The sequence below is a fragment of the Oncorhynchus tshawytscha genome, linkage group LG30, assembly GCF_018296145.1.
Source record: "Oncorhynchus tshawytscha isolate Ot180627B linkage group LG30, Otsh_v2.0, whole genome shotgun sequence".
NCBI classification, from domain to species: domain Eukaryota; kingdom Metazoa; phylum Chordata; class Actinopteri; order Salmoniformes; family Salmonidae; genus Oncorhynchus; species Oncorhynchus tshawytscha.
The window spans coordinates 23,388,065-23,415,869 of NC_056458.1; the positions used below are offsets into that span (position 1 = coordinate 23,388,065).

General features: G+C 43.0%; 2 protein-coding genes across 4 annotated transcripts; one reads left to right on the top strand and one right to left on the bottom strand.

Moving 5' to 3' along the window:
• Positions 1-297: 297 nt before the first annotated feature.
• LOC112228553 (CCR4-NOT transcription complex, subunit 8) lies at positions 298-4,883 on the top strand. 2 transcript variants are annotated; one of them, XM_024393961.2, is made up of 7 exons: positions 298-455; positions 2,369-2,547; positions 2,672-2,865; positions 3,022-3,183; positions 3,339-3,483; positions 3,824-3,934; positions 4,078-4,883. In XM_024393961.2, exons 1-7 carry the CDS (start codon positions 389-391, stop codon positions 4,204-4,206), a joined length of 987 nt encoding a protein of 328 aa, XP_024249729.1. In that variant the 5' UTR covers positions 298-388; the 3' UTR covers positions 4,207-4,883. The 2 variants fall into 2 exon arrangements, with proteins under 2 accessions (XP_024249729.1, XP_024249730.1); XM_024393962.2 differs by lacking the exon at positions 298-455 and adding an exon at positions 479-600.
• Positions 4,884-5,286: 403 nt separating this feature from the next.
• On the bottom strand, positions 5,287-27,761 carry gemin5 (gem (nuclear organelle) associated protein 5). Of its 2 annotated transcripts, none has more exons than XM_024393960.2 (28): positions 26,456-27,761; positions 26,197-26,351; positions 25,886-26,067; positions 24,169-24,320; positions 23,213-23,314; positions 22,934-23,066; positions 22,631-22,796; positions 22,210-22,422; positions 22,016-22,101; positions 20,529-20,611; positions 19,827-19,963; positions 19,591-19,664; positions 19,186-19,367; positions 18,741-18,880; positions 18,293-18,464; positions 17,883-18,098; positions 17,633-17,740; positions 17,339-17,461; positions 16,637-16,732; positions 9,986-10,123; positions 9,611-9,758; positions 9,284-9,403; positions 8,926-9,136; positions 8,512-8,772; positions 8,159-8,321; positions 5,777-6,287; positions 5,589-5,673; positions 5,287-5,513 (listed from the first exon to the last, which is right to left on the bottom strand). In XM_024393960.2, exons 1-28 carry the CDS (start codon positions 26,616-26,618, stop codon positions 5,352-5,354), a joined length of 4,482 nt encoding a protein of 1,493 aa, XP_024249728.1. In that variant the 5' UTR covers positions 26,619-27,761; the 3' UTR covers positions 5,287-5,351. The 2 variants fall into 2 exon arrangements, with proteins under 2 accessions (XP_024249728.1, XP_024249727.1); XM_024393959.2 differs by having other exon boundaries at positions 24,166-24,320.
• Between the last annotated feature and the right edge of the window lie 44 nt (positions 27,762-27,805).

Here is a 27,805-nt window from a genome sequence, read left to right on the forward strand (position 1 = left end):
GGAGAGTTTACAGTCTAACCAGACACCTAGGTATTTGTAGTCGTCCACGTATTCTAAGTCAGAGCCGTCCAGAGTAGTGATGTTGGACAGGCGGGCAGGTGCAGGCAGCGATCGGTTGAAGAGCATGCATTTAATTTTACTTGTATTTAAGAGCAATTGGAGGGCACGGAAGGAGAGTTGTATGGCATTGAAGCTTGCCTGGAGGGTTGTTAACACAGTGTCCAAAGAAGGGCCAGAAGTATACAGAATGGTGTCGTCTGCGTAGAGGTGGATCAGAGACTCACCAGCAGCAAGAGCGACATCATTGATGTACATCATTGAAGTTACACGCTATAGATGTGTAGCAATTTAAGTTTGTATTTCTCTGGGGGGAAACGGGTGGATAACAATGAGGTGGTGTATGCTCCACAGTCCATACTCTATCTACTGGTCAGAGCATCAAGTGAGACGTGAAGGTGAGTTTAATTTTTTTTTTTTTTTACTGCGCCTGCCTAGATGTATTTCTATGACTTCCGATAGAGTAAGGAAGCCAACGTTATGCAGCAACGTTAGCAAGGGCTAGCAGTAGCCCCAACGGAACAAGATCATACGACGGATCAGGTAGATATTGTTATTTGTGCTTTACACGTTTCATAGTAGCTAGCTAATATAATAATATGTTTAAGTCAAAACAATTCCCAACGTGAGTTGACTAGCCTGGTGGTTTCCAGCTAGCTAGCCATCTTGACGTCACCAATGCTGGCAAACTGAGCTAGCTAGCTATCCCAATGTAGCTTGGCTACGTGCTGTTATAGCTAACTATGTGTAATAGAAGACTGATTCGAGGTAGCGAACATTTTATTTTAGTTAACTTCCAGTGTGGCTTGCTAGCATTGGCATACAATATTGTTTCCACAGTATCTGGGCTAGTTAACGGCAGCTAATGCTACATGCCATTTGGATGCTAGTTAGCTACTGCATAGCTTGTTGTCCGTCATTTAATTGTTGCTAGGTAACCTTAGCTAGTTCAGTGTTTATACAATCAACTAATTCATTTGCAGAAAACCAACACCGGGGTTGTTTTATCCAGCCAAGTTCGTTTGCTCTTTATCTCGCTGGCATCACACAGGCCAGTCAGGTTTTGATTTAGGCGCCCAGACATGTACACCACATCACCAAAAGTATGTGGACACCTGCTTGTCGAACATCTCATTCCAAAATCATGGGCATTCATATGGAGTTGGTCCCCCCCCGTTGCTGCTATAACAGCTTTCCACTAGATGTTGGAACATTGCAGCGTAGACTTGCTTCTATTCAGCCGCAAGACCATTAGTGAGGTAGGGCATTGATGTGGGGCTCGCAGTCGAAGTTCCAATTCATCCCAAAGGTGACTGATGGGATTGTGGTCAGGGCTCTGCAGGCCAGTCAAATTCTTCCACACCGATCTCGACAAACCATTTCTGTATGGACCTCGCCTTGTGCACGTGTTTCATGCGGTAACAGAAAAGAGCCTTTCCCAAACTGTTGCCACAGTTGGAAGCACAGAATCGTCTAGTATGTCATTGTATGCTGTTGTGTTAAGATTTCCCTTCACTGGAACTAAGGGGCCTAATCTGAACCATGAAACAGCACCAGACCATTATTCCTCCTCCACCAAACTTTACAGTTGGCACTATGCATAATGTTCTCCTGGTGTCTGCCAAACCCAGATTTGTGAAGTGTGATTCATCACTCAAGAGAAAGCATTTCCACTGCTCTAGAGTCCAATAGCGGTGAGCTTTACACAACTCCAGTCGATGCTTGATGCAAGGTGATCTTAGGCTTGTGTGTGGTTGCTTGGCCATGGAAACCCATTTCATTAAGTTCCCTAGGAACAGTTCTTGTGCTGAAGTTGCAACCAAGGACAGATTTTTTTTACATGCTTCAGCACTCTGCGGTCCTGTTCTGTGAACTTGTGTTGCCTACCACTTTGCGGCTGAGCCGTTGTTGCTCCTAGACATTTCATCTTCACAATAACAGCATTTACAGTTGTCCGGGCAGCTCTAGCAGGGCAGACATTTTACAAACTGACTTGTTGGAAAGATGGCATCCTATGACAGTGACGTGTTGAAAGTCACAGTTCTTCAGTACGGCCATTCTACTGCCAATGTTTGTCTATGGAGATTGCATGTCGGTGTGCTTGATTTTTATACACTTGTCAGCAATGGGTGTGGTTGAAATAGCTGAATCCACACATTTTGAAGGGGTGTCTACATACTTTTGTGTCTGTGTGTGTGTATAGTTTGTTAACTCTAGCTACTGCACACAACTTTAACTATCATTTTGCAGTTAATTGATGTTTAGCTGAATGGCATAGATAACGTTCAACCTCTTGAATTTTTTTCAACAGACTGTTCCCTGAAAGTGCTGCAGAATTGTCGGGGTTTTCAGTCCTTTCCTCAACCTGCAAAAATGCCAGCTGCACTGGCAGATACCAGTCAGATTATCTGTGAGGTCTGGGCAAGCAATGTGGATGAGGAAATGAGGAAAATCCGACAGATAATTCAAAGCTACAACTTCATTGCCATGGTAATATATCATGCTAAATGTGCCTTATGCTAACTTTTTCATTGATTCTTAGTAGATCTATGAAGGTTTTGGTATTTATTGCATAAACTTTTTTTTGTCATTAATGATGTCCTTGTTCCAACAGGACACAGAATTCCCCGGAGTGGTGGTTCGACCCATTGGCGAGTTTCGCAGTACGGTAGACTACCAGTACCAACTCTTGAGGTGCAACGTGGACCTTCTGAAAATCATCCAACTGGGACTGTCATTTATGAACGAGGATGGAGACTATCCCCCTGGAACGACGACATGGCAGTTCAATTTCAAATTTAATTTAACGTGGGTCTTAATCCTTGTTATAAAACAGTATAGCCAGTAATGAGATTAAAACTATGCTATGCTTTTGTTTTTGGGGTAGGTTCTGATGCCTCATTAGAAGGCTCTTGAGTAATAGTCTGTTTCACTGTTTGTTCCATTCTGTTCTTTTGTAAACAGAGAGGATATGTACTCCCAGGACTCGATAGACTTACTTCAGAACTCCGGCCTCCAATTCAAAAAGCACGAGGAAGAGGGGATTGACACACTCTACTTTGCTGAGCTCCTGATGACATCCGGTTTAGTGCTGTGTGAAAATGTCAAGTGGCTCTCCTTTCACAGGTAGGGATGTGTTGCGATGTCAGTGGGCCTAGCATTTTTTTCTGGTAAACAGGATAAACTCTGGGCCCTAGTCATGAACACTCCCAACAGTGCCCTAGTAGTCATTTGCAAAATCAAGTTGTAATGAATCTCCTTGCCGTATTTCTCATTTGCAGCGGGTACGATTTTGGCTACCTGGTGAAGCTATTAACAGACACTAGGCTACCTGAGGAGGAACATGAGTTCTTCCAGATACTCAATCTCTTCTTCCCTGCAATCTATGATGTCAAATATCTGATGAAGAGCTGCAAAAACTTGAAGGTAAAGAGACATTCCTGGTAACTTGCTTATTATGTTATGGTATTTGCAAAACCAATGAACAGACTGTTGGCTGCCAAATGTCTAAACTTTGTTAGCCTGCTGAGCTGAAGCATTAACTTGCATTAGGTAATCAAGCTAAGTCTCAGGCAAGGTTACTCCATCACACAAGCATGGCTCATCAAACCACCTCAGTTAGTCAATGCTGGCCTATAGTGAGGTGTCCACCTTTTTAAAAAATATTTTATTTCACCAAAATGTGACTGACATGAAATGTCCTGATTTCCTCTGAGGCAGAGCATATGTCTCCAGTTAGCTGAATGTCAACTGTGTGTTTGTTCAGGGAGGACTCCAGGAGGTAGCTGACCAGCTGGAACTAAAGAGGATCGGGAGACAACACCAGGCCGGTTCGGATTCGCTGCTCACAGGGATGGCCTTCTTTAGGATGAAAGAGGTACCTATTGTCTGTCTTCCATGACAACTAATAGGTGAAAGGACAGATTTAACGTTGTACTTAGTGGTCAGGAAAGAAAAGATTGGGAGGTTTGAGGACTGGCATCTTGGGAGTTACATGAAACAAGTTGTCTTCTTTTGCAGCTTTTCTTTGAAGACAACATTGATGACGCAAAGTATTGTGGGCGATTGTATGGATTGGGCTCTGGGTCCACTCAAAATCAGAACGGCATCTCAAGCTCTTCCCAAGAGGAAACCAACAACAAGCACTGATCGACCGCGAGGCCATCAAGTGGAAGCCGCACTTGTTTTAACCTATCCAGTAGATGTTTATTTTCTCCTCCCACTCCCAGAATACATGAGATTAATTTGTGTCCAGCTTCACCAGCTGCAAAAAGGACATTGGTTACCAGACTCTCCTCTTGAACCCATTTTGTTATGTCCTAGTTGATTTTACTGCAGATTGTCACATTCAAATTCCCTATTGTACCACTATTGAGCCTTTATCACCCAGGACCAGTATTCAGAAACTTTTGTTTATCAGCATTGCAGTAACTCTTTTAAAAGCATGGGACCAGCTCTTGTATTGTACTTCGAATAAGAAGTTTAGCATTTGAAAGTGCTCAACAATTCTCTGCACTGCTTTTCAAAACAAACGTTATTTAAACCCAACTGTAGCTCAAGCCTTGGTATCAATCAGAAAACCAGTTCTTTGTTGGATACATGCTTGTAGGGATCATACCATTTTAAAGTAAAATTTCACTGAAGTTTTAGATGGGTGCAAGGCTGGTCTGAGTATAAATGTGTTAGGGGCACACTGCAGTTCTGTGCAACATTTGCTTTTAATTTGTTCACTGCTCTGTTTAAAAAGATGGTTTGTGGTTGCTATTGTTTTTACAACATGCATTGTTTGAAACAGTTGTATATTAAAAAAAAATCTATTTTCAATAGTATTTCCTATTTTGGGCATGCCTTATTGAATCAATGCTGTCCCTGTTGCAAAATATTTAGGTGAAATGGTTGCACTGCAGAGCCTTTTTATCCATATCATGCCCATGCTGCCATTTCTTCCTAGACCAAGCTTTTGCTATAGTTGTGACAGAGCCAGACATGCAACCAATTCTCACATGCTCCTAAATATTTTGCTGTGTGACCTGGAATTTTTATTTAGAGCTTTACTAGACATCAGGTCCTATGATCGAGGGATACTCTAACCACGGTAATGTACACAATTGAGTGGGCCTAGGCCCCCAGCAGTGCAAAGACATTGAACTAAAATCCTACTTCTGAATCTATACAAATTTATTTGAAGGCTGGTATTCATATACCCATGTATAGTAAATCAGACTTAGCTTAGTGAAAATGTTTATTGATGTGCATTTTACATTGACTTTGTTCAGACTGAAGAAAAATAACCATTAAGATAGGAATCGCTGGGCGGCTTTGCGGAGAGAGGAAGCTCCATACTTGCGGATCAAGGCCACTGCTTCATTCTTTAGGTGATCAGGAACAAGATCGGAACTCTTACTCAAATAGAGCAGAACTAAGCAGCACTCCAGAACATCTGGGTATGGATATTTCTGAAATAAAATAAAATATTTTAAAGACAATGGCACCAGGAAAAAGTTCAGTAAAAAAGTATGAGGGTGTCTTACTTTGACATGTTCTGGGATGTCAGCCAACTCTTTGTGGTGCTCAGAAACCATGGCAATCAAGCAGGGTAGAGATTCAGTGTCAGCTCTGAAAAACAATCATAACTTGTAACAAATTATTGCAGTTGTCTTTATAGTCTAAACAGCTAACTCGAATGTCCAAAGACACAATTAGAAAAAATATGCTGTACCCTTGTCCTGCATCAGTGGACTCTTGGCTGTCTGTTGGAGTGGAGCCCTGGGCCGAGGTGGGCTTTTCAGTCTGTCCCTCCCCATGGCTGGCTTTAGTCTCCTGGGTTTGGCTGTGCTGGTGCACCATGGAGGCCAGTCTCTGCTGGATCTTTGCTATAGCCCTCTGTGTGGCCTGGCAGGTTGCGTGGGGCTCAGACAGCAGCACCTGGCAAGCGTTCACACACACTCCCATCTTCACGTCTCCATTCTGAGCGCTCACACACCATCCCATCCCATCTCCATTTGGAGTGTCAGTAACGTGGCCGTCTAATCCATTGATGTGGTTCTCGCTGGCTGAGTGCAGTCCATTAGTCGTGTCTCTCTGAGCTCCTGCTGTGTTAGTGCTGAGGCTCCACCACATGTGGTAGAGGTCCTGGTAACACACAAACGCCTCCAGGCTCCGAGCTGCAGCCAAGGCCTTCTCATCCGAGGGGTCCACCATCTTTTTGTGTTCTGAGATGGAGTCGATACCTGCAGAGAAAGAGTAGAATTAATATGAGAATTTCACATTGGTTTAAAGGATGCATTTATTTCATACATTTGAAAGACGAGGACCATACAGCGTAAGTGTCCACACTTCCAGTGATATTGAGTACTGTAGGCACAGATTGCCCTGTTGTCACCAGGCTGTGCACATTAAAAAAAAAAAAAAAAGAAGTACAACTGCAGTTAAAGGGTTGGGCCTTTTTTCCTGGAATGGACTAATTCACACAGATTAAAAGTATAACAGTACATTTTATCAAATGTGAGGCCTCTTGTGAATTTTATTGATAATCAACTAGGCTTATCATTGTTTAGCTGTTTTACCATTCTTGTTATCAACACAATTTTGCTGAGATGGGCTAGTACTTTCCAGTAAATGCCATTACAGTAAATCCTTATAGCTTTCTTTTCAGTTCCCTCTCAGACATGGGAAATAAGAGCATATGGATAAGACATGGGTATACATAAAATTATTGCCAAGACTTGAACACAAACAGAACCTCCTATAGTCAGAGACTCAGACATTTCTCTGTGTTCTCCTGTAGATGATCCCCCTCTACTGATGTTTTCAATATATAACACGTAGACAGACTTACAACACATTTCACTTCACTGCCTCAACTTGCACAAGCAGTACAGGAGGACAGGCATGCAGTGGCCAGAACTGGCTTTGAAACAGAAGCCATTGCCAGAAGCTGCAAAGAAATAAGGGACCGATATGACCAACATGAAGATGGGCTGTATTACCTGAACACAGCAAGTGGGATCATATACCAGACCTTCAGTGATATGACCACCACTGGCAGCTGGACACTTGTGGCGCGCATGCACGAGAACAACATTTACGGGAAGTGCGAGGTAGGCAACCGCTGGTCCAGCCAGCAGGGCAGCAACCCTAGGGTTTGGCCGTCATTTTAAATAAGAATGTTAACAGACTTTCTTAGTTAAATAAAATAAAAACAAACCGCCAAGACGGAGAGGGGAACTGGGCCACTTTTGGAACACCAGAGGGCGCAAGCACCAACAACTTCCAAGAGCCCTGGGTATTATGACATCATGGCTGAGGACATGTCAGTGAAGCAGGTCCCTAACAACTCCTATTGAACACTGGAACCTGGTCTCCATCCTGCTCTACCACACAGAGACACTTCCTCACCCTTCAAAAGGGAAACCAACTCTTCAAGTGTTACCCGGTGATATACAATGTAGGGTCTTGCAACAGAGGACCAGTCATTCTTATTTACAACCACAGACACACCAGAGACTTTTATGGACCCAAGCCAAGAAATTAGTTTAAGCCTGGCGTCATCACATTCAGTGCGATCAATAATGAACGAGCAGCCATGGCCATCTGCTCTGGGATTAAACCAACTGGCTGCAACTCTGAACACTACGGTATTGGAGGAGGTGGACACTTCCCTGGGGCCGCTCCTATACTAGGATGTCCATTGACTGGGATGTCCATCGACACGGCACAGGCTGGAGTGCATCTAAGGAGATCTCTGAAGCTGCCATGCCTCTTCCACCATTAAAATCCATATTAAACATGTTATCAATGAATTATATTACAGTAAAACAATGTTTAACTTACTAACCATTCTGGGTCACCAACTGTATAAGATTGGTTTATGGATTTTGTATAAGACTGAAGAGAATGGCTGTTGTATGAAAAAAAATAATACCTGTTAACATTATATGTATTGGACATTGCTCTATGGTAGCATTTCTAAATTGAAGGTACTGTACAAATACAGTATATGTGCAAAAAATAATCCATTGTATACATTTATATTCTTATGTGTCAGTGTGTAATCCTTGCCATGGATAATAAAGATGGGTAAACTAAGATGTTGAGTCACCTTGAGGAAACAGCAGCCTACACGTCTCTGACATCAGCAAGAAGTGACCCGCCTCATTCCCTCTGGACACGCCCTGCAACAGCTTCTCTAGGGCCGCCCCCCAGTCACCTAGCAACCAGCTCACTGCACCCAGGGTCAGGTCAAGGGACAGCTGGATCAGAAGCTGGAGGGGGACAAGAGCATTTACAGTGGGTTCAGATGAAAACACAGGCAGAGGCACCACTGTCTACAGAGTAGATCTTCTCCTAAATGTCTACAAACTTACATTTTCAGATTAAGATCTGTCAATATCTCTCCATCTCATCAGCAGAATAATTTCACCCCAGCCCAGCCTCTGTCCACTGATGACCTACCTGTTTCATAGGAACGTTAGGTGTTGTCTGAGGATTCTCTATAGCCTTCAGTTGTTGGTGAAGATCTTTGAGTATCTCTGGGTTGCTGGGGGAGACAGCAAACCCTCTCTCCCACACAGCCCTCAGGGTAGCCAGGAAGCCATCTTGATTCTTACAGGGAGCAGACCAGGGATGGATGGAGGAACAGGTCCAAGTCACTATGTCGGTCCCTGTTAGACTCACAGTGAGCAGCTCAATAGTGCAGTAATGTAACCGGTGGGCCTATAGCAGAGGGGGACAGTATAGATAAAGCATGAACATCAACACGCAACTCTTATCTGACCATCATCTATAGCTAATCAATGGGACTATATATAGTATCTTCATCTATAAGCATCTTCATCTATAAGCATCGGCCAGTTCAGGGCAACTTACCAATAGGCTCTCATGTGTGCTGAGGAGTTGCTGTGCTCCCAGCCAATCCTGAGAGGACGCCAGGTCTTTTGCACATCTCAGGGAGAGTGAATAGGACAAGTCGCTTTCGCCAGCGATCCTCGCCAGACTAGCGGCCGTCTTCAGTGAGACAGGGTCGTTTTTCTTGGCGATGACTTTGGCTGCGTCGAAGCTGGAGTCCACGGCGAGATAACTGAGTGATAAATACACAGCAAGTTCCTTTAGCATCAAGTCAGCTATTTCGAGGAACCAGATTTTACTCCACCTGCATTGCACAGTGCACTTTTACACCAAGACACAGTTTTATTAATGAAAATAGGTAAAGGTTAGTCTTAATTACCATTTAGCAGCAGTAGACAAGTGGCCGTCTTTCTCCAGCACAGCTGCCCAGGTGGTGTAGAGCTTCTTGAGCACAGGGTCATCTGGCTGCAGCCTAGCCTTGGCCAAGGCTATGGCCTCCCTGAGAAAGCACAAACATTTCACTCACAGCTTAGAGATTACAATGATCACTCCCATTGATAGATCAGTCACAGGTAGCACAATCTAAAATCCTACCACTTAGAAGTTACTCTAATGGATCCTCCTCCTACAACACTAACTTTTTTATTCTTTATTTCATCATTTATGTGTAAAATAAACAGACGAACGTGTGTGTCTGCTGAATGACCTGTAGAGCTGGTGGGACTTGAGGAGGTCGATGGCCTCGTAGACCTTGTTGATGGAGAGAAGATGGGAGGCAGCCTTGAGGAACTGCTCCTGAAGACACAGCTGCTTCACATAGACCTCCACGGTCTTCAGCCACACCTGGTAACCAGCTGAGAGGGTTTCACAGGTGTCATTACACACCTGCATGCATCCATTCATACAGTACTTCACCATGTCAAAGAGCAAGAGAACAAAAAAATTATACTAATCAAAAACGAACTAAATTGACTAGTTGGTTGTTGAATCAGAACAACTTAATATTCAAAATATGCATTCTAAAATGGAATAAATATTAAAGAAATAAAACCATTTTACAATTAAAATTAGTGCCCTTTACCCATAGGTGCAACTGAGAGCAGGTGATCACTCAGCTCTCCTTTCTCAGTGGCCACCTGCAGAGCTCCAGCGATGTCACCTTTCCATAGTCTCAGGTACACCGCAGACTCATAGTGACCTGCCTCCACATGGCCCTCCTCTACAGGATTCAAAGGGACACCACAACATAAGAAGAATGGAAGTGATTTGTCAGTCACCTTTTATCCGCGCACACACACACGCACAGTGCAGTCGGAAAGTATTCAGTCCCTTTCACTTTATCAACATTTTGTTACGTTACAGCTATACTCTAAAATGGATTAAAGAAATTTACATCTACACACAACACACCCCACAATGACAAAGCGGAAACAGGTTTAGAAATGTAACAACATTTATTACAAAAAAAAATACAGAAATAACTTATTTACATAAATATTCAGCCCCTTTACTCAGTACTTTGTTGAAGCACCTTTGGCAGCGATCACAGCCTTCAGTGTTCTTGGGTATGACGCTACAAGCTTTGTACACCTGTATTTGGGGATCCCATTTTTCTCTGCAGATCCTGGGTAGCGTCGCTGCACAGCTATTTCCAGGTCTCTCCAGAGATGCTCAATTGGGTTCAAGTCTTGGCTCTGGCTGGGCCACTGAAGGACATTTAGAGACTTGTCCCGAAGCAACTCATGCATTGTCTTGGCTGTGTTTATTTATTTTATTTAACCAGGTAGGCTAGTTGAGAACAAGTTCTCATTTACAACTGCGACCTGGCCAAAATAAAGCAAAGCAGTTCGACACATACAACAACACAGAGTTAGTTACACATGGAATAAACAAACATACAGTCGATTATACAGTAGAAAAAGTCTATCTACAGTGTGTGCAAATGAGGTAAGATAAGGGAGTTAAGGCAATAAATAGGCCATGGTGGCGAAGTAATTACAATATACAAATTAAACACTGGAGGGATAGATATGCAAGTAGAGATACTGGGGTGCAAAGGAGCAAGATATATAAATAACAGTATTGAGGTGAGGTAGTTGGATGGGATATTTACAGATGGGCTATGTATAGGTGCAGTGACCTGTGAGCTGCTCTGACAGCTGGTGCTTAAAGCTAGTGAGGGAGAGATGAGTCTCCAGCTTCAGTGATCTTTGCAGTTCGTTCCAGTCATTGGCAGCAAAGAACTGGAAGGAAAGGCAGCCAAATGAGGAATTAGCTTTGGGGGTGACCAGTGAGATATACCTGCTGGAGCGCGTGCTAAGAGTGGGTGCTGCTATGGTGACCAGTGAGCTGAGATAGAGCGGAGCTTTACCTAGTAAAGACTTGTAGATGACATGGAGCAAATGGGTTTGGCGACGAGTTTGAAGCGAGGGCCAGCCAACGAGTGTACAGGTTGCAGTGGTGGGTAGTATATGTGACTTTGGTGACTAAACGGATGGCACTGTGATAGACTACATCCAATTTGTTGAGTAGACTGTTGGAGGCTATTTTGTAAATTACGTTGCCGAAGTTGAGTATCGGTAGGGTGGTCCATTTTATGAGGGTATGTTTGGCAGCATGAGTGAAGGATGCTTTGTTGCGAAATAGGAAGCCGATTCTAGATTTAACTTTGGATTGGAGATGCTTAATGTGAGTCTGGAATGAGAGTTTACAGTCTAGCCAGACACCTAGGTATTTGTAGTTGTCAGAACCGTCCAGAGTAGTGATGCTGGACGGACGGGCAGGCAGGTGCATGTAGCGAACGGTTGAAGAGCATGCACTTAGTTTTACTTGCGTTTAAGAGCAGTTGGAGGCCACGGAAGGAGAGTTGTACGGCATTGAAGCTCGTCTGGAGGTTAGTTAACACGGTTAACAAAGAAGGGCCAGAAGTATACAGAATGGTGTCGTCTGTGTAGAGGTGGATCAGAGAATCACCAGCAGCAAGAGCGACATCATTGATGTATACAGTGAAGAGAGTCGGCACGAGAATTGAACCCTCCCCCCATAGAGACTGCCAGAGGTCCGGACAACAGGCCCTCCGATTTGACACACTGAACTCTACCTGAGATGTAGTTAGTGAACCAGGCGAGGTAGTAATTTGAGAAACCAAGGTTGTTGAGTCTGCCGATAAGAATGTGGTGATTGACAGAGTCGAAAGCCTTGGCCAGGTCGATGAATACGGCTGCACAGTAATGTCTCTTATCGATGGCGGTTATGATATCGTTTAGGACCTTGAGCGTGGCTGAGGTGCACCCATGACCAGCTCTGAAAACAGATTGCATAGAGGAGAAGGTACGGTGGGATTCGAAATGGTCGGTGATCTGTTAACTTTCGTAAACCTCAGAAAGGCAGGGTAGGATAGATATAAGTCTGTAGCAGTTTGGGTCTAGAGTGTTACCCCCTTTGAAGAGGGGGATGACTGTGGCAGCTTTCCAATCTTTGGGAATCTCAGACAATACGAAAGAGAGGTTAAACAGGCTAGTAAATAGGGGTTGCAACAATTTTGCCAGATCATTTTAGAAAGAGAGGGTCCAGATTGTCTAGCCTGGCTGATTTGTAGGGGTCCAGATTTTGCAGCTCTTTCAGAACATCAGCTATCTGGACTTGGGTGAAGGAGAAATGGGGAGGCTTGGGCGAGTTGCTGTGGGGGGTTGCAGGGCAGTTGACTGGGGTAGGGGTAGCCAGGTGTAAAGTATGTCCAGCCGTAGAAAAATGCTTATTGAAATTTTCAACTATAGTGGATTTATCGGTGGTGACAACGTTTCCTAGCCTCAGTGTGCTTAGGGTCGTTGTCCTGTTGGAAGATGAATCTTCACCCCAGTCTGACGTCCTGAGTGCTCTGGAGCAGGTTTTCATCAAGGATCTCTCTGTACTTGACTCTGTTCATCTTTGCCTCGGTCCTGACTAGTATCCTTGTCCCTGAGGCTGAAACACATCCACATAGCATGATGCTTCCATCACCATGCTTCATCGTAGGGATGGTGCCGGGTTTCCTCCAGATATGACGCTTGGCATTCAGGTCAAAGAGTTCAATGTTGGTTTCAACAGACCAGATCATCTTGTTTCTCATGGTCTGAGTTTCTTCAGGTGCCTTTTGGCAAACTCCAAGCAGGCTGTCATGTGCCTTTTACTGAGGAGTGCCTTCCGTCTGGCCACTCTACCATAAAGGACTGATGGGTGAAGTGCTGCAGAGATGGGTGTCCTTCTGGAATGTTCCCCCTTCTCCACAGAGGAACTCTGGAGCTCTATCAGAGTGACGATCGGGTTCTTGGTCACCTCCCTGACCAAGGCCCTTCTCCCCTGATTGCTCAGTTTGGCCAGACAGTCAACTCTAGGAAGAGTCATGGTGTTTCCAAACTTCTTCCATTTAAGAATGATGGAGGGCACTGTGTCCTTGGGGACCATCAACGCTGCAGATATTATTTGGTACCCTACCCCAGGTCTGTGCCTCGACACAATCCTATCTTGGAGCTCTACCGACAATTCCTTCGACCTGATGGCTTGGTTTTTACTCTGACATGTACCGTCAACTGTGGGACGTTATACAGACAGGTGTAACGTAACAAAATGTTGAAGGGAAGGGGTCTGAATATTTTCCAAATGCACTGTATATACAGTAAGGTTTATAGACACCCTTTCAAATGAGGGGAATTGGCCATTTCATCCACACTAGTTGTCCACATACTTTATGGTCATGTAGAGTGTGTGAAATATATACACACACACACACACACACACACACATATATATAAATAACAAGGCACACCTGTTAATTGAAATGCATTCCAGGTGGCTACCTCATGAATTTGGTTAAGAGAATACCAAGTGTCCAAAGCTGTCAAGGCAAAGGGTGGCTTCTTTGAAGAATCTCAAATGAAAAATATACTTAGATTTAACGCTTTTTGGGGTGGGTTACTACCTGATTCCATGTGTGTAATATATATATATATATATATATATACACACACAGTACCAGTCATAAGTTTGGACACCTACTCATTCAAGGGTTTTTCTTTATTTTTACTATTTTCTACATTGTAGAATAATAGTGAACACATCAAAACTATGAAATAACACATATGGAATCAGGTAGTAACCCCCCACAAAAAAAGTTTTAAAACTAAATATATAATAATTTTTCATTTGAGATTCTTCAAAGAAGCCACCCTTTGCCTTAACAGCTTTGGACACTTGGCATTCTCTTAACCAAATTCATGAGGTAGCCACCTGGAATGCATTTCAATTAACAGGTGTGCCTTGTTAAAAGTTCATTTGTGAAATGTATGTCCTTCTTAATCCGTTTGAGCCAATCAGTTGTGTTGTGACAAGGTAGGGATGGTATACAGAACATAGCCCTATTTAGTAAAAGACCAAGTCCACAGTATGGCAATAACAGCTCAAATAAGCAAAGAGAAATGACAGTCCATCATTACTTCAAGACATGAAGGTCAGTCACTGTGGAACACTTCAAGAATTTTGTAAGTTTCAAGTGCAGTCGCAAAAACCATCAAGCGCTATGATAAAACTGGCTCTCATGAGGACTGCCACAGGAAAGGCAGACCCAGAGTTACCACTGCTGCAGACTTTACCAGCCTAAGAAATTGCAGCTCAAATAAATTATTCACAGAGATCAAGTAACCTTCACATCAACTGTTCAGAGGAAACTGTGTGAATCAGGCCTTCATGATCGATCACTTCAAAGAAACCACTACTAAAGGACACCAATAAGAAGAAGAGACTTGCTTGGGCCAAGAAACACGACTTGCTTGGGCCAAGAAATGGAAATTAGACCGGTGGAAATCTGTCCTTTGGTCTGATGAGTCTTTGTGAGACACAGAGTAGGTGGACGAATGATATCCGCATGTGTGGTTCCAAACGTGAAGCATGGAAGTGGAGGTGTGATGGTGTGCTTTGCTTTTGGGATTTATTTATTTCCAATTCAAGGCACACAACCAGCATGGCTACCACAGCATTCTGCAGCGATATGCCATCGCATCTGGTTTGCGATTAGTGGAACTATCACTTGTTTTTCAACAGGACAAAGATCCAACACTCCCCCAGGCTGTGTAAGGGCTATTTGACCAAGAAGGAGAGTTATGGAGTGCTGCATCAGATGACCTGGCCTCCAGTCACCCACCTCAACCCAATTGAGATGGTTTGGGATGAGTTGGAACGCAGAGTGAAGGAAAAGCAGCCAACAAGTGCTCAGCATGTGGGAACTCCTTCAAGACTGTTGGAAAAGCATTCAAGGTGAAGCTGGTTGAGAGAATTGCCAAGAGTGTGCAAAGCTGTCATCAATGCAAAGGGTGTCTAATTCGAAGATTCTAAAATACATTTTGATTAGTTTAAAACATTTTTTTTTTTAAAGTGGGTTACTTCATGTTATTTCATAGTTTTGATGTCTTCATTCTTATTGTACAATGTAGAATATAGTAAAAATACAGAAAAACCCTGGAATGAGTAGGTGTCCAAACTTTTGACTGGTACTGTATATACACACACATACATGTACACACAGACACAGAGAAAGCATTATAACACATGTATATGTATTATGAAAGTGTTATAATAAGTGCTATTAACTTCTTGGATATAGGGGGCACTCTTTTAATTTATGGATAAAAAACCGTTCCCGTTTTAAACAAGATATTTTGTCACGAAAAGATGCTCGACTATGCATATAATTGACAGCTTTGGAAAGAAAACACTCTGACGTTTCCAAAACGGCAAAGATATTGTCTGTGAGTGCCACAGAACTAATGCTACAGGCGAAACCAAGATGAAATTTCATACAGGAAGTGCCCCAGATTTTGAATGCGCTGTGTTCCAATATCTCCTTATATGGCTGTGTATGGGTCACGAATGAGCTTAGACTTTCTGTCGTTTCCCCAAGTGTCGACAGCATTGTGACGTATTTGTAGGCAAATCATTGGAAGATTGACCTTAAGAGACTACATCTACCAGGTGGCCGCTTGGTGTCCTCCGTTGCAATTATTGCGTAATCTCCAGCTGTGTGTATTTTTCGTTTGCTTTGAGGAGAAACACAGCTGCCACGAATGATTTATCATCGAATAGATATGTGAAAAACACGTTGAGGATTGATTCTAAACAACGTTTGCCATGTTTCTGTCGATATTATGGAGTTAATTTGGTAAAAAGTTTGGCTTTGTAGAGACTGCATTTTCAGATTTTTTTCTTAGCCAAACGTGATGAACAAAACGGAGCGATTTCTCCTACACAAGTAATCTTTTTGGAAAAACTGAACATTTGCTATCTAACTGAGAGTCTCCTCATTGAAAACATCCGAAGTTCTTCAAAGGTAAATGATTTTATTTGAATGCTTTTCTTGCCTTTGTGAAAATGTTGCCTGCTGAATGCTAGGCTTAATGCTATGCTAGCTATCAATACTCTTACACAAATGCTTGTGTAGCTATGGTTGAAAAGTATATTTTGAAAATCTGAGATGACAGTGTTGTTAACAAAAGGCTAAGCTTGTGAGTGAATATATTTCTTTCATTTCATTTGCGATTTTCATGAATAGTTAACGTTGCGTTATGGTAATGAGCTTGAGGCTATAATTACGCTCCCGGATACGGGATTGCTCGACGCTAGAGGTTAAAGTGTTAAAAAAGTATGTAATCGCTATGAACGTGTAATAACAATCATATAATACAACATAAGTTAGTGTACTCACCCTCCTCTTGGAACATCCTATAGAGGGCATCTCTGTCTGCGAACAGACCCAGTTGGATGTGATCTCCCAGGCCTGGGACACAGTGGGCTGGAGAGGCTGAGGACAGACAGGGATGGACAAAGACAGGGTCAGAGTCAAACGCTGCTCTATGGAGGACAGAAAAAAAATTACCACTTATCTTTCTGGACCATGTCTCATGAATCTTATGATGCAGACTTAAATAAAGACAAATCCTGGTGCTTTTTTTTTATCCCGGCACCTACACATAAAAATGTAGTCAGGAAAGAATAGTTGAGTACATGTTCATTGTTTTGGTCAGGGTTCCCCAACTGGGGTTTATTTGGCCCCCTAAGTTCTGAGCAAAAAAACAGACTAAAAACACCAGGAAATCAGCACCAAGTGATTTTAATTTAAGAAATCTGTTCCTATATATATATATATATATTCCTACGCATAATAGAGAGAGACACGTGATTGTATACAAATGTAAGTGAAATGATTACCTTTTAGTCAAAAATAACTGTTTGGGCTTCTTGCAGTCAATTTGCAGTCTACCACCTATTTGTAATTATGTTCTGGCCCCCGACCCCCAAATAAATCGTCCCACAGTTGAATCTAGCTGATGATCCCTGATATAGGTCCTCAAAAGGTGTAGCTACTGGGCTACATGTCTAATCTTGATAAGGATGGATTGAGTCTCACCCTCAGAGTGCCTGACTGTTGCCAGGTTGAGACAGTCCTGCTGGAGGTCTTCTCTGGGGCGGTGGTCCATGGAGGTACTGAGGGGCAGCATGGAGCGAGGTTTCCTCTTCTTCAGAGTCACCTCTGGAGGAAAGACAGACCGCAAGAGGGGTTGGAGTGGATGGAGACGGATACCTACACTTGTCATTTAATAAAGGGCCCTATGTTTTTCTTGGTTAGTTCACGTGGTTAGGAAAAACTCTGTGCCCTATGAACAATTTTCTTTGTGTATTTTGATAGAATTCCATACAGTACCTGTTTTCTCCACTTTTTTAATTTCTTTCTTTACAGTGAGTAAGGATTTCCCTCCATTTTGTACTTTCTCCATCACAGGTCTGTCCATCTGATTACTGGATGAAGAGACTAAAATAAAAAAGAGTAGTATGTGTGAGCTGTATGACATTGTCATTATTTAAGGATTGCATATGGCAGATGCAATTGAAGGAGATGACTGGATTGAGACAGACTGAATGTAATAGTAGATTGGACATGACTGCAGTGCTACCTGTCACTGAGGAGATGCTAGTGGTCTCGCTCCCCTCCTCCTCCTCCTCCTCCTCGTTGTCAGATGGTCTTTCTCCTGGTGCCGGGGACGCCCCTCCTTTATTCCCCTCTCCAATTAGAGACAAGCTCTCCTCCGCCTTTGCTCCTCCTTTCCCAGTTGCCTTCTTCTTCTTCTTGGCCTTTAACTTGGCCTTAACTTGGTCAAGTGTCTTTTTCGCTAAGAAGAGAAATACATGTTTACCTTTGTATTATCATTAGAACAATATACAATTCATTGCACTGCACTCTAAATGTTATGGATCTTTACAATCAAATATGAAAATGATCAAATGTTGACCATTTACACAACCAGCAACATTCTAAAAAGCAACGTTGTGAATAAACCTAGAAATAAAAAAAATGTTCTGTTACTTTTGGGGGGCTTGGTGAATTCCTGCTTGGACACAGCCCACTCCTGCACAGTGAAGTCATCTGCTCCCGTCCAGACCAGGTCCGGGTCCACAGGAGACCACTGGACACACAGCAGCCGGCCCCTGTGACCCCTGTAGTTGCACAGCCCCTCCTCCTTCTGCACGTCCCACACCTGGGGACCATATAGATTTAATTTGCTATAAATGGCACAGGTACAGCCAACTAGCACTAGCAAACGCTACCTAGCATCAACAAAAAAGAAACAATACTTGGAGTCCATGTATCGATATAATAAAATCGATCAAAATAATATTGCGACATGCAACTATATCAATTTTCCCCCCATCACTATATAGAACCACATGGAAGAAAACAGTAGGCACTAGTAAAAGGTGTAAAGGCTGGGTCCGTGTAGCTGTCGTTAGGTAAATAACACATTGGGACGGACCTGTGCTGTACCGTCGTAACAGACAGTGACCAGTCTCCCATCGTGGTGGGGACTCCAGGCCAGGCCAGTGATCTTGGCTGTGTGACCCGCCAGGCTCCGATACGCCTCGCTCATCACAACGGGAATCTCTGGAGGAGTCTCTGAACAAAGAAAAACAGTGACCACTTCAAAATACTGTGAAATTAACCAGAAATGGCTAACTCCTGCATAGCAAAAACATCTTCCAAGGCCATTAGTTATCATAGATACCGTTCACAATGGAGACCTCCGCTGGCCTACTGCTGTCTCTACATCCCATATTACCCTCACTGCATCATACCTTGAGATATGCACACTTGTCTTTCACACAGATCAGACAACATATCAATAGAATATTTAAGTTAAACACTCAGATCTCAAAATAAGATTCAGCTCTTAGAATACACCCCTGGGGAACTCTCTTCACCTATGACAGTGCGGAGGTCGTGGACATAGACCAAGGCGTTGCTGGACCCAGAGGCCAGGAGGTACTGCAGCTCGGGCAGGGAACTGTGGTCATGGTGCCAGCGCAGCACGTTGATGATCTTATGGTGCTGCTGGATGGTACACAGCAGCTTGAGAGTCAGAGCCTGGTATACCTCTACAGACCTGAAAGAGACAAAGCCAGGAAATATAGTTAGCCCCATATCATTTCAAGCACTTTGTGACCTCCTGTAAATGGATACATAAATAAAATCTACCACATTACAGTAAATGCATCATTACAGCTGTAGTCTTATTTTAGATAGGCACTCAATCATTCTAGACGACAGTTGGTTCCAGGCAATTCTCCAGGCCTATATACACAGTTTAAGGGAATGAGAGGACTCACCCGTCCTCATTGCCGATGGCCACGACTTTACCATCTGGTTTCCAGCTGAGATCTGTGTGGGGTGACAGCTTGTGCTGCAGAAAAGAGAACATGACCTTCAAAACCTATTCAAATTACCAACATTATATTCAATTGCACATTGCCACATGCAGTGATTGGGTAAAATACTTAAGGAATTAAGTAGAGGATTTTGCTGAAAAGGAAATGCATAAATATAGATAGCCTTTCCATCTCACCTTGATGCTGTTGGTGTCCTTGATGACCCTGTCAATGTCTGTGGCCTCTCCCGCCAGTTTCCAGGGGTCATGCTGTAGGATGATGCCCTCTCCAGCACAGCTATACAGGCTGTAGGACAGACGGTCTCCTGTTCCACCTGGATGACACGCTGACTCTTATACACTGTTCCAGCACCCCCTTGTCTTGCTTATTCACACACAATCATACTCATCCAGCGTATATTATGGTATATTATCTGATGGTTGCAGAGTCTGACAACACTAATCAGTTATTGATAACCCTCAAGACGTCACATCTCAATCTCAATGTCCACATGACATTCTGGAGCCTTTCCAGCAGAAAGTGTCTAAACAAATTAACAGGTCTTTGTTGGTTTAGAAACCATCAGCAGATCTTTCTCACAGGAGCAATTATGTTTACTGCTTCAAAAGACTGAATGACTGATACGGTAATCAAAATGTAATCTGCCGGCAGCTGGTAAAATGTACATTCCACCATCTTCATTTCCCAATGAATGGCTCAGGGAGAGAGATAATTGTTTTCGCAACTCATTGAATTATGGAGTATATTTAAAAAAGTGTCAAGAGATGCATGCTTTCTGCTGACTCATGGCTTTGGCACAACGTCCACTCAGAGAAGTTGCTGGGTCAGAGGGTGCTCAGCATACAGTACACACACACTTACACTTATTAAGAGCTTACCAAATGACAGAGGAGGGACTGGGGGTCCCCAGGCTAATGTGTACACAGTCTTTTTGTGATAAGTGCTGGATACCTGAGGCGGCCTGGAAACAACACAATAAAGACCTTTCATTAACGTCATAACAGATATTAAATGTCATTATCTTGGTGAAAAGTGTTGATAATCACTAACAGTATGGATTTGATTAAACCGCCAACATACAGTATCTCAGATACTAGAGTTAAGAGAAAGTTGCCGTACATACCTACACGTACGCTACGGTCACAAGACGCAGGCCTCCTAATTGTCCCTAGAATTTCTAAGCAAACAGCTGGAGGCAGGGCTTTCTCCTATAGAGCTCCATTTTTATGGAACGGTCTGCCTACCCATGTCAGAGACGCAAACTCGGTCTCAACCTTTAAGTCTTTACTGAAGACTCATCTCTTCAGTGGGTCATATGATTGAGTGTAGTCTGGCCCAGGAGTGGGAAGGTGAACGGAAAGGCTCTGGAGCAACGAACCGCCCTTGCTGTCTCTGCCTGGCCGGTTCCCCTCTTTCCACTGGGATTCTCTGCCTCTAACCCTATTACAGGGGCTGAGTCACTGGCTTGCTGGGGCTCTCTCATGCCGTCCCTGGACGGGGTGCGTCACCTGAGTGGGTTGATTCACTGTTGTGGTCATCCTGTCTGGGTTGGCGCCCCCCCCCTTGGGTTGTGCCGTGGCAGAGATCTTTGTGGGCTATACTCAGCCTTGTCTCAGGATGGTAAGTTGGTGGTTGAAGATATCCCTCTAGTGGTGTGGGGGCTGTGCTTTGGCAAAGTGGGTGGGGTTATATCCTTCCTGTTTGGCCCTGTCCGGGGTGTCCTCGGATGGGGCCACAGTGTCTCCTGACCCCTCCTGTCTCAGCCTCCAGTATTTATGCTGCAGTAGTTTATGTGTCGGGGGCTGGGGTCAGTTTGTTATATCTGGAGTACTTCTCCTGTCCTATTCGGTGTCCTGTGTGAATCTAAGTGTGCGTTCTCTAATTCTCTCCTTCTCTCTTTCTTTCTCTCTCTCGGAGGACCTGAGCCCTAGGACCATGCCCCAGGACTACCTGACATGATGACTCCTTGCTGTCCCCAGTCCACCTGGCCATGCTGCTGCTCCAGTTTCAACTTCCACCTGACTGTGCTGCTGCTCCAGTTTCAACTGTTCTGCCTTATTATTATTCGACCATGCTGGTCATTTATGAACATTTGAACATCTTGGCCATGTTCTGTTATAATCTCCACCCGGCACAGCCAGAAGAGGACTGGCCACCCCACATAGCCTGGTTCCTCTCTAGGTTTCTTCCTAGGTTTTGGCCTTTCTAGGGAGTTTTTCCTAGCCACCGTGCTTCTACACCTGCATTGCTTGCTGTTTGGGGTTTTAGGCTGGGTTTCTGTACAGCACTTTGAGATATCAGCTGATGTACGAAGGGCTATATAAATAAATTTGATTTGATTTGAGTTGTAGATGAAGAGTTTTACTTGTTAGAGAAAGCATCGTAAATGCCAACTTTGCCGTCATCGGTTCCAAAAGCTAAGGATCCTTCTTTTGTTGGATGCCAGGACAACTGTAATGAACAAAGAATTGTCAAACACACACACACGCTAGCCATATTCAGTTTTACCATAAACCATTAGTCAATAACTGATATCAATATGCCCTAAGAGTCTCTTACCGCTGTGACTTTGGACTTGATGCCCTGCCAGAAGGTCTTGGTGTCGTACTTGTTCTGGATTGAGAGGGTGCTCCAAACGCGGATCATGCCGTCTCCCACCCCCAGGGCCAAGCAGCCCGTACCCACAGGAGAGAAGGCCAGGGTGTACACAAACCCCCCCAGGGTGGGAAGGGTCCAGCAGCAGTCCAACGACGACAGATCCCAGCATTTTATCTGGAATAATGATAAGAAGCAAATTTGTGAGAAATTCTGTAATCACTCTCGGCACATATGAAGGCTAAGTACTGCTCATAAACCGCATGTTTGATTGACCACTTATAGGGCCCAATTTCACACCATACTCAAAGTGTCACTGTTGTCAATAGACAGTCAGTAAATTGCTTGCTAAAGCTACATCGAGAGGGTTTAACACTCATCTCACCTCTCTGTCCATTGAGGTGCTGAGCAGGAGCTCTCTGTTGTCCTGAACACACACTGAGCTCATGTTGAACACAATCCTGCTGTGGTTCTGGCCCTCTGAGGATGCTCCTAACAGGCTCCACTTCTGCTTGCCTCCCTTGGTGAGGTCCCACAAGATCAGCTCACCCCTTCACATACAGGGGGATGTTAGTACAGTCTGGGCAAAACGAATGATCAAAATAATTAAGTATTAGCGAGTTACCGACTAAAACATATTTATCACAATTAACTGTACCATCCTCAATTATGTTTTTATAGTTCATACCCAAAGCAGCTTGACACGACTTGCGTTGGCTTCCCCTTGGGCCAGTGCACAGTGAGCCAGAGTCTCTCCTTGACCGCAGGATCCACCCCTGTCCCTCGTCTCTTCAGGAACGGTAGCTTCATGGTCATCACACCTAACAGAGAGAGACATAATCATCTTTAACTCCAAGAGATGGGACCCTCTTAAAGAGCATACTGCACAAACTCTCAATAGTAGTATGACACGTAGATAGAGCTATGGAGGATGCAGGTTGTTAACTCAGTTAGGATATCGTCTCACCTTTGCCCTTCAGCGTGCTCCAGATTCTTATGGTCTGGTCCTTGCTCCCAGATGCAAGATAACATCCCTTTTCTTTGCCCTCGGTCATCCCATTGGTCGTTTCTGAAAATATAATTTTAATTATACGTAACAAATTAAAGTGATTCGCATAAAATAATAATAAAACAGTAATAACAAAGAAACAAAAAGACAAGAGAAAGGACAATGAAAAAGAAAAGCTAATTAAACTCATACATTAAAAGAAACTGAAATCCTGATCTCCTCTGGCAGACCATTCAAAAGTCTAGGGGCCCTAAAGGGCAAAAGCTCCCTCTGTTTTCAACCTAGACTTTGGAATAGTCTGCCACAGATGATCAGGATTTCAGTGTCTTTTAATGTATGAGTGCCAGTGCCTTGCCAGAGGATCTCCGGCTGCTTCCTGATTAGTAGGGAGATAAAAGATCCGATATAGGATGAGGCTAAAACAAGCCTTAAACGTGTAGTACAATTTTCTATTATTTTCGAAGTGACAGGTAGGTAGCCAGCTAAGAGAAGCTAAAATAGGTGTGATATGGTAATGGCTACACTTCCTAGTGCTTCTTAAAAGCCAAGCTGCATTTTGAACTTACTATAGACAGAGTGATTTCTGACTGAGTTACAGTAATATAGGTGTGAGGAAATAAAAGCATGTATAACTTTCTCCAGATCAGTGGCTGAAATAAAATACTTGACTTTAACTATATTTCTTAGATGAGCAGGACTGGACAACCTTCTTCGCATGCAGCTCGAGGTTTAGGTCAGGGTAAAAAAAAAGACACCAAGGTTTCTGGCCTTAGGCTTTACATTGGTGGACAAAGGGGTAAAACATATCTTAAAAACATTGATGACTAAAAATAGATAGTTCTCTCATCATGCCACTTGTCACTGACTGAATACATTTAGGATGGCTCGGCACAGCATCTTTCATAACACACCACCTGTGTTGTCGTCTACTCTGCTGTAAAGCACCTCCTCATTGGGTAGTGGAGCCCAGGCCAGGGCGTGGATCTCGTCGTCATGGCCACGGAGACGATGCACCACCTCACCTTTCTTACTGACGTCAATCAGCACAATCATGCCATCTTTGTACCTAAGAGAGATTAAGATACATAACCATATGTAATGTTTTCCTGGGAAGTAATTTGTCACTGGTATTTTCTGTTCGTGATGCATATCGATGGATGCTGTGAAATGTACTAGGGCTGACCCCAATTATTTAACGGGTCGATAGGCTGTTGGTCAACCTAGAATTTTTTTGTTATTGAATTTTTTTATTTTATTACTTCAACCTAGATTTTTGTTGTTGTTGTCGAGCAGTAGAAAATATCAATATATATTAGTTTTTAATGGCACACGAGACACCCATCTTATTGACGCCCATCTCAGTGATCTAATCCATTGCGGAGGCTGTGGGATGGGACAGTCCAAGAAGGGGAATGTGGCTGCACAAGGCACATCTCTCTCCAGAATGCACTTTCCAGCCATTGTGCACATTCATTGTTTCATAACTTCATTGTGTGAACTGTTTTGCGTTTGATTGTTAGTGTACATTAATTCCCCATTACATATATTGCCAGTAGTATATTTACCGTTAATTCCTCATCTACAATGTTTGTTTGGTTACTGTAATGTCTGTTAATGCATTAAATATATTATTACTCCAGTATTTTACTGTTCTCATTGTCAGAGTGGACACATTGTTTGCAGAGCGCACAACTTATGCTACACAAGAAACACATTTTGGTTAATTTCATTCCATTCATGAGTTTTGTCAATTTAGTCAGTCTTTTGTTTGGAGCGCTCCTGTCAATGTTGAGTAAGGACGCACACCTGATTACGCTTTGAAGTAGGCCTATAGGCTACCTGGCCGGTGCACAAATGTAGGAATATAAATGTGCCGATTTGGGGATCTGAACATATTTCTGATTGCAAGGAGCTTCAGGCCAGAGCCAAGTTAATAGTTGAAGTTCGTTGACTTATAGAATATTTATATTTAAACTCAAGATATTTTCTACCTGCAGGCTGGAATGTTTTTATTTGTTAGCTTTATAGGCAATTTTTTACATAGTTGGCAATGGCAATAGGAGTTACTTTTTGGGTTTGTATAATATTCATCGTATTTTGATTAACCACATGACAATGATGTTGAAATACCGAAGACGTTATTATAAATTCAATGAAACTGTTCCACGAAAATATGCATGAGAAAACCATAACTGGCACACAGATTGATAGAAATTGTAAGATAAATTGGCATTCCACATGAGAAAGTTTGCAGACTCCTCGTGTAGCCTATTGCCAGCAACTTCAGGAGAGTAACGACAGAATTTGGGAAAGCCAGTAGGAGTGGGAGGATGGTCGGGACTTGTTACATTTTCTTCTTCTTCTGTTTATCTTGATCTCTAGCTCCCCTTTGAGTAATTTGTGTCTTATTTCATCAAACAGTGAGCTTAAAGCATCAGATTGCTCATTGCATATATTGTTTATTTTATTAAAACACATAGGGTGTATATTTACATGGAAAAATGCACGTTTTGAGCAGACGACTTTCGGTCAACCAAGATGTTTTTTAGTCATGGACAGCCCTAAAATGTACACTTCTCAGCATAAGCAATTATTGTGCATGCATGCACCACTAGAGGTTAAATATCATACCCCACAGCAACATAGTGCCAGTTGTGAGGGGAGCAGGACAGGCAGAAGATATTCCTTGGTTCGGGGAAGAAGCTTTGAGATTCACCAGTGTTGTACTGGTAGCAGACCACAATGCCCTTCTCATCCCCTGACACCACAAGGTTCTTTTCCCCAGGGGACCAGTGGAGGGCTGTGATGGTGTTCTGTACACATAATAGACTTAGATACATTTTCTCATAGAAAAAGTTTTTCAAAGTATTGTATCTTATACCTGGGAGAGAGAGACAAGATGGAATCAACACTATTCAAAAAGGTCTCAGAGTGGAACTTACCTGGTGAGTTTTATGCTCCTTTACCAGGACCTTCTCATTTGTGTCCCAGAATTTAACAGTCCCATCATCAGAAGTACTGGCACAATTATGGCTTTGGCCGGGATGCTGGCAGAATGAGAAGCCAGACACTCTCTCTCTGTGGCCAACCAGTTCACCTGAAAGCAAGACAAATTAGAATTAGCCATGTTTATTTGATACATGTCCACTGACTGACTTCTAGAACACACAATGGCTAACATAAGAATAATAGGGTACTTACCAACAACTGTAGAGGATGATGCTGTAACGTCAACCAAATATATGGTGTTTTTAGCTCCAAACGCCAATATACCCTTGTCATTCGTGTCACTGCATCGCGAAGAGTACCAGTTTGGAGAGGCTGGAAGAAGTCTCTCGTGCATTGTGAAAGGAGTAATCGACATTCAGAATCTAAATTGATATACAGTAAATCAAAATCTATTCACATCACTGGGGAATAAAGAACGATTCAAAAGCACATGTCTTATTCAAGTGGAGCGTTCATGCTGCATCATAAACAGAACGAAAGCCGTATGATTGACCCAATTGTCGTAAAGAGTACGGAACCAGAGAAGGGTTAAACTATGTCAGTATGCTTGCCTTTTTTTCCTTCGCATTTGATAAATACATTTAGTCTTATCAGCTCATATTTGTATATTATGCATTTTAATAATTGACTGTATATGAAGATTTTAACAATGATAAAACGAAACCACAACAAGAACAGTACAGTATGAAGATAGGCTAAACGCGAGCTGTGTTCGAATACTTATACTAACTGCACTAACCATACTATTTGTGACGTATTTGAGTATGTAGTATGCTTATTGGTTATATCATGAATATCGTACTAAATACGCCAAATATTCAAGCAGTGCACACTATGTACGTGCTTTTAGGGCCATAATGCTAATTCTTCAGAGAAGGGCGCGACTTCACAACGGTTTCAGATTTCAAGAAAATTGTGGAAAATATGTAGCCGAAGTCCGACGATATCGGATACAATTTCATTGCTGACAATTATGACAAATGTTAAGAAAGGTTGAGCAATGTAATAAAGCATTGACTTTTCAAATATATTACGTTGGCTGACGTGTTAGCTACGCTATCCTTACGAACCGCAGCATATCATTAAAGCAGTACTATTGTTGTCTCTACCTTCTTGCCCATTGTGCTGTTGTCTGTGCCCAACAATGTTTGTACCCTGTTTTGTGTTGCTACCGTGTTATGTTGTCGTTTTAGGTCCCTCTTGTCGTGAAGTTTGTATTGTCCTATATTTTAATTTAAAACATTGTAAATCCCAGCAGGAGGCATTTGTCTTTTGGTAGGCCGTCATTGTAAGTAAGAATTTGTTCTCAACTGACTTGCCTAGTTAAATAAAAAGTCAAACTTGGGGCTCCCGAGTGATGTTAGCTAGTACCAATACATCGAACTTGCCAGTATATTAACTATATGTCATTCTTAGCTAAGAGTTATAGTCTTTGTGCGTTCGCGATGGTCATTGTTAATTCGAGAGCGCAGAATAACTGATTCATTTTGAGGGAGGTGCCAAGATGGCTGCTTCAACAGACGCTTTTTTTTTACCGAGCTC

Coding starts and splice junctions, on each gene's coding strand:
- gemin5 (XM_024393959.2), bottom strand. CDS start 26,618: ATGTCGATTACTCCTTTCACAATGCACGAGAGACTTCTTCCAGCCTCT. Junction 22,102..22,209: donor TCAAGTCCAAAGTCACAGCG/GTAAGAGACTCT, acceptor TGTTCATTACAG/TTGTCCTGGCATCCAACAAA. Junction 20,612..22,015: donor TACGATGCTTTCTCTAACAA/GTAAAACTCTTC, acceptor TGTTGTTTCCAG/GCCGCCTCAGGTATCCAGCA.
- LOC112228553 (XM_024393961.2), top strand. CDS start 389: ATGAGGTGGTGTATGCTCCACAGTCCATACTCTATCTACTGGTCAGAG. Junction 2,548..2,671: donor GCTACAACTTCATTGCCATG/GTAATATATCAT, acceptor TTGTTCCAACAG/GACACAGAATTCCCCGGAGT. Junction 3,935..4,077: donor CCTTCTTTAGGATGAAAGAG/GTACCTATTGTC, acceptor CTTCTTTTGCAG/CTTTTCTTTGAAGACAACAT.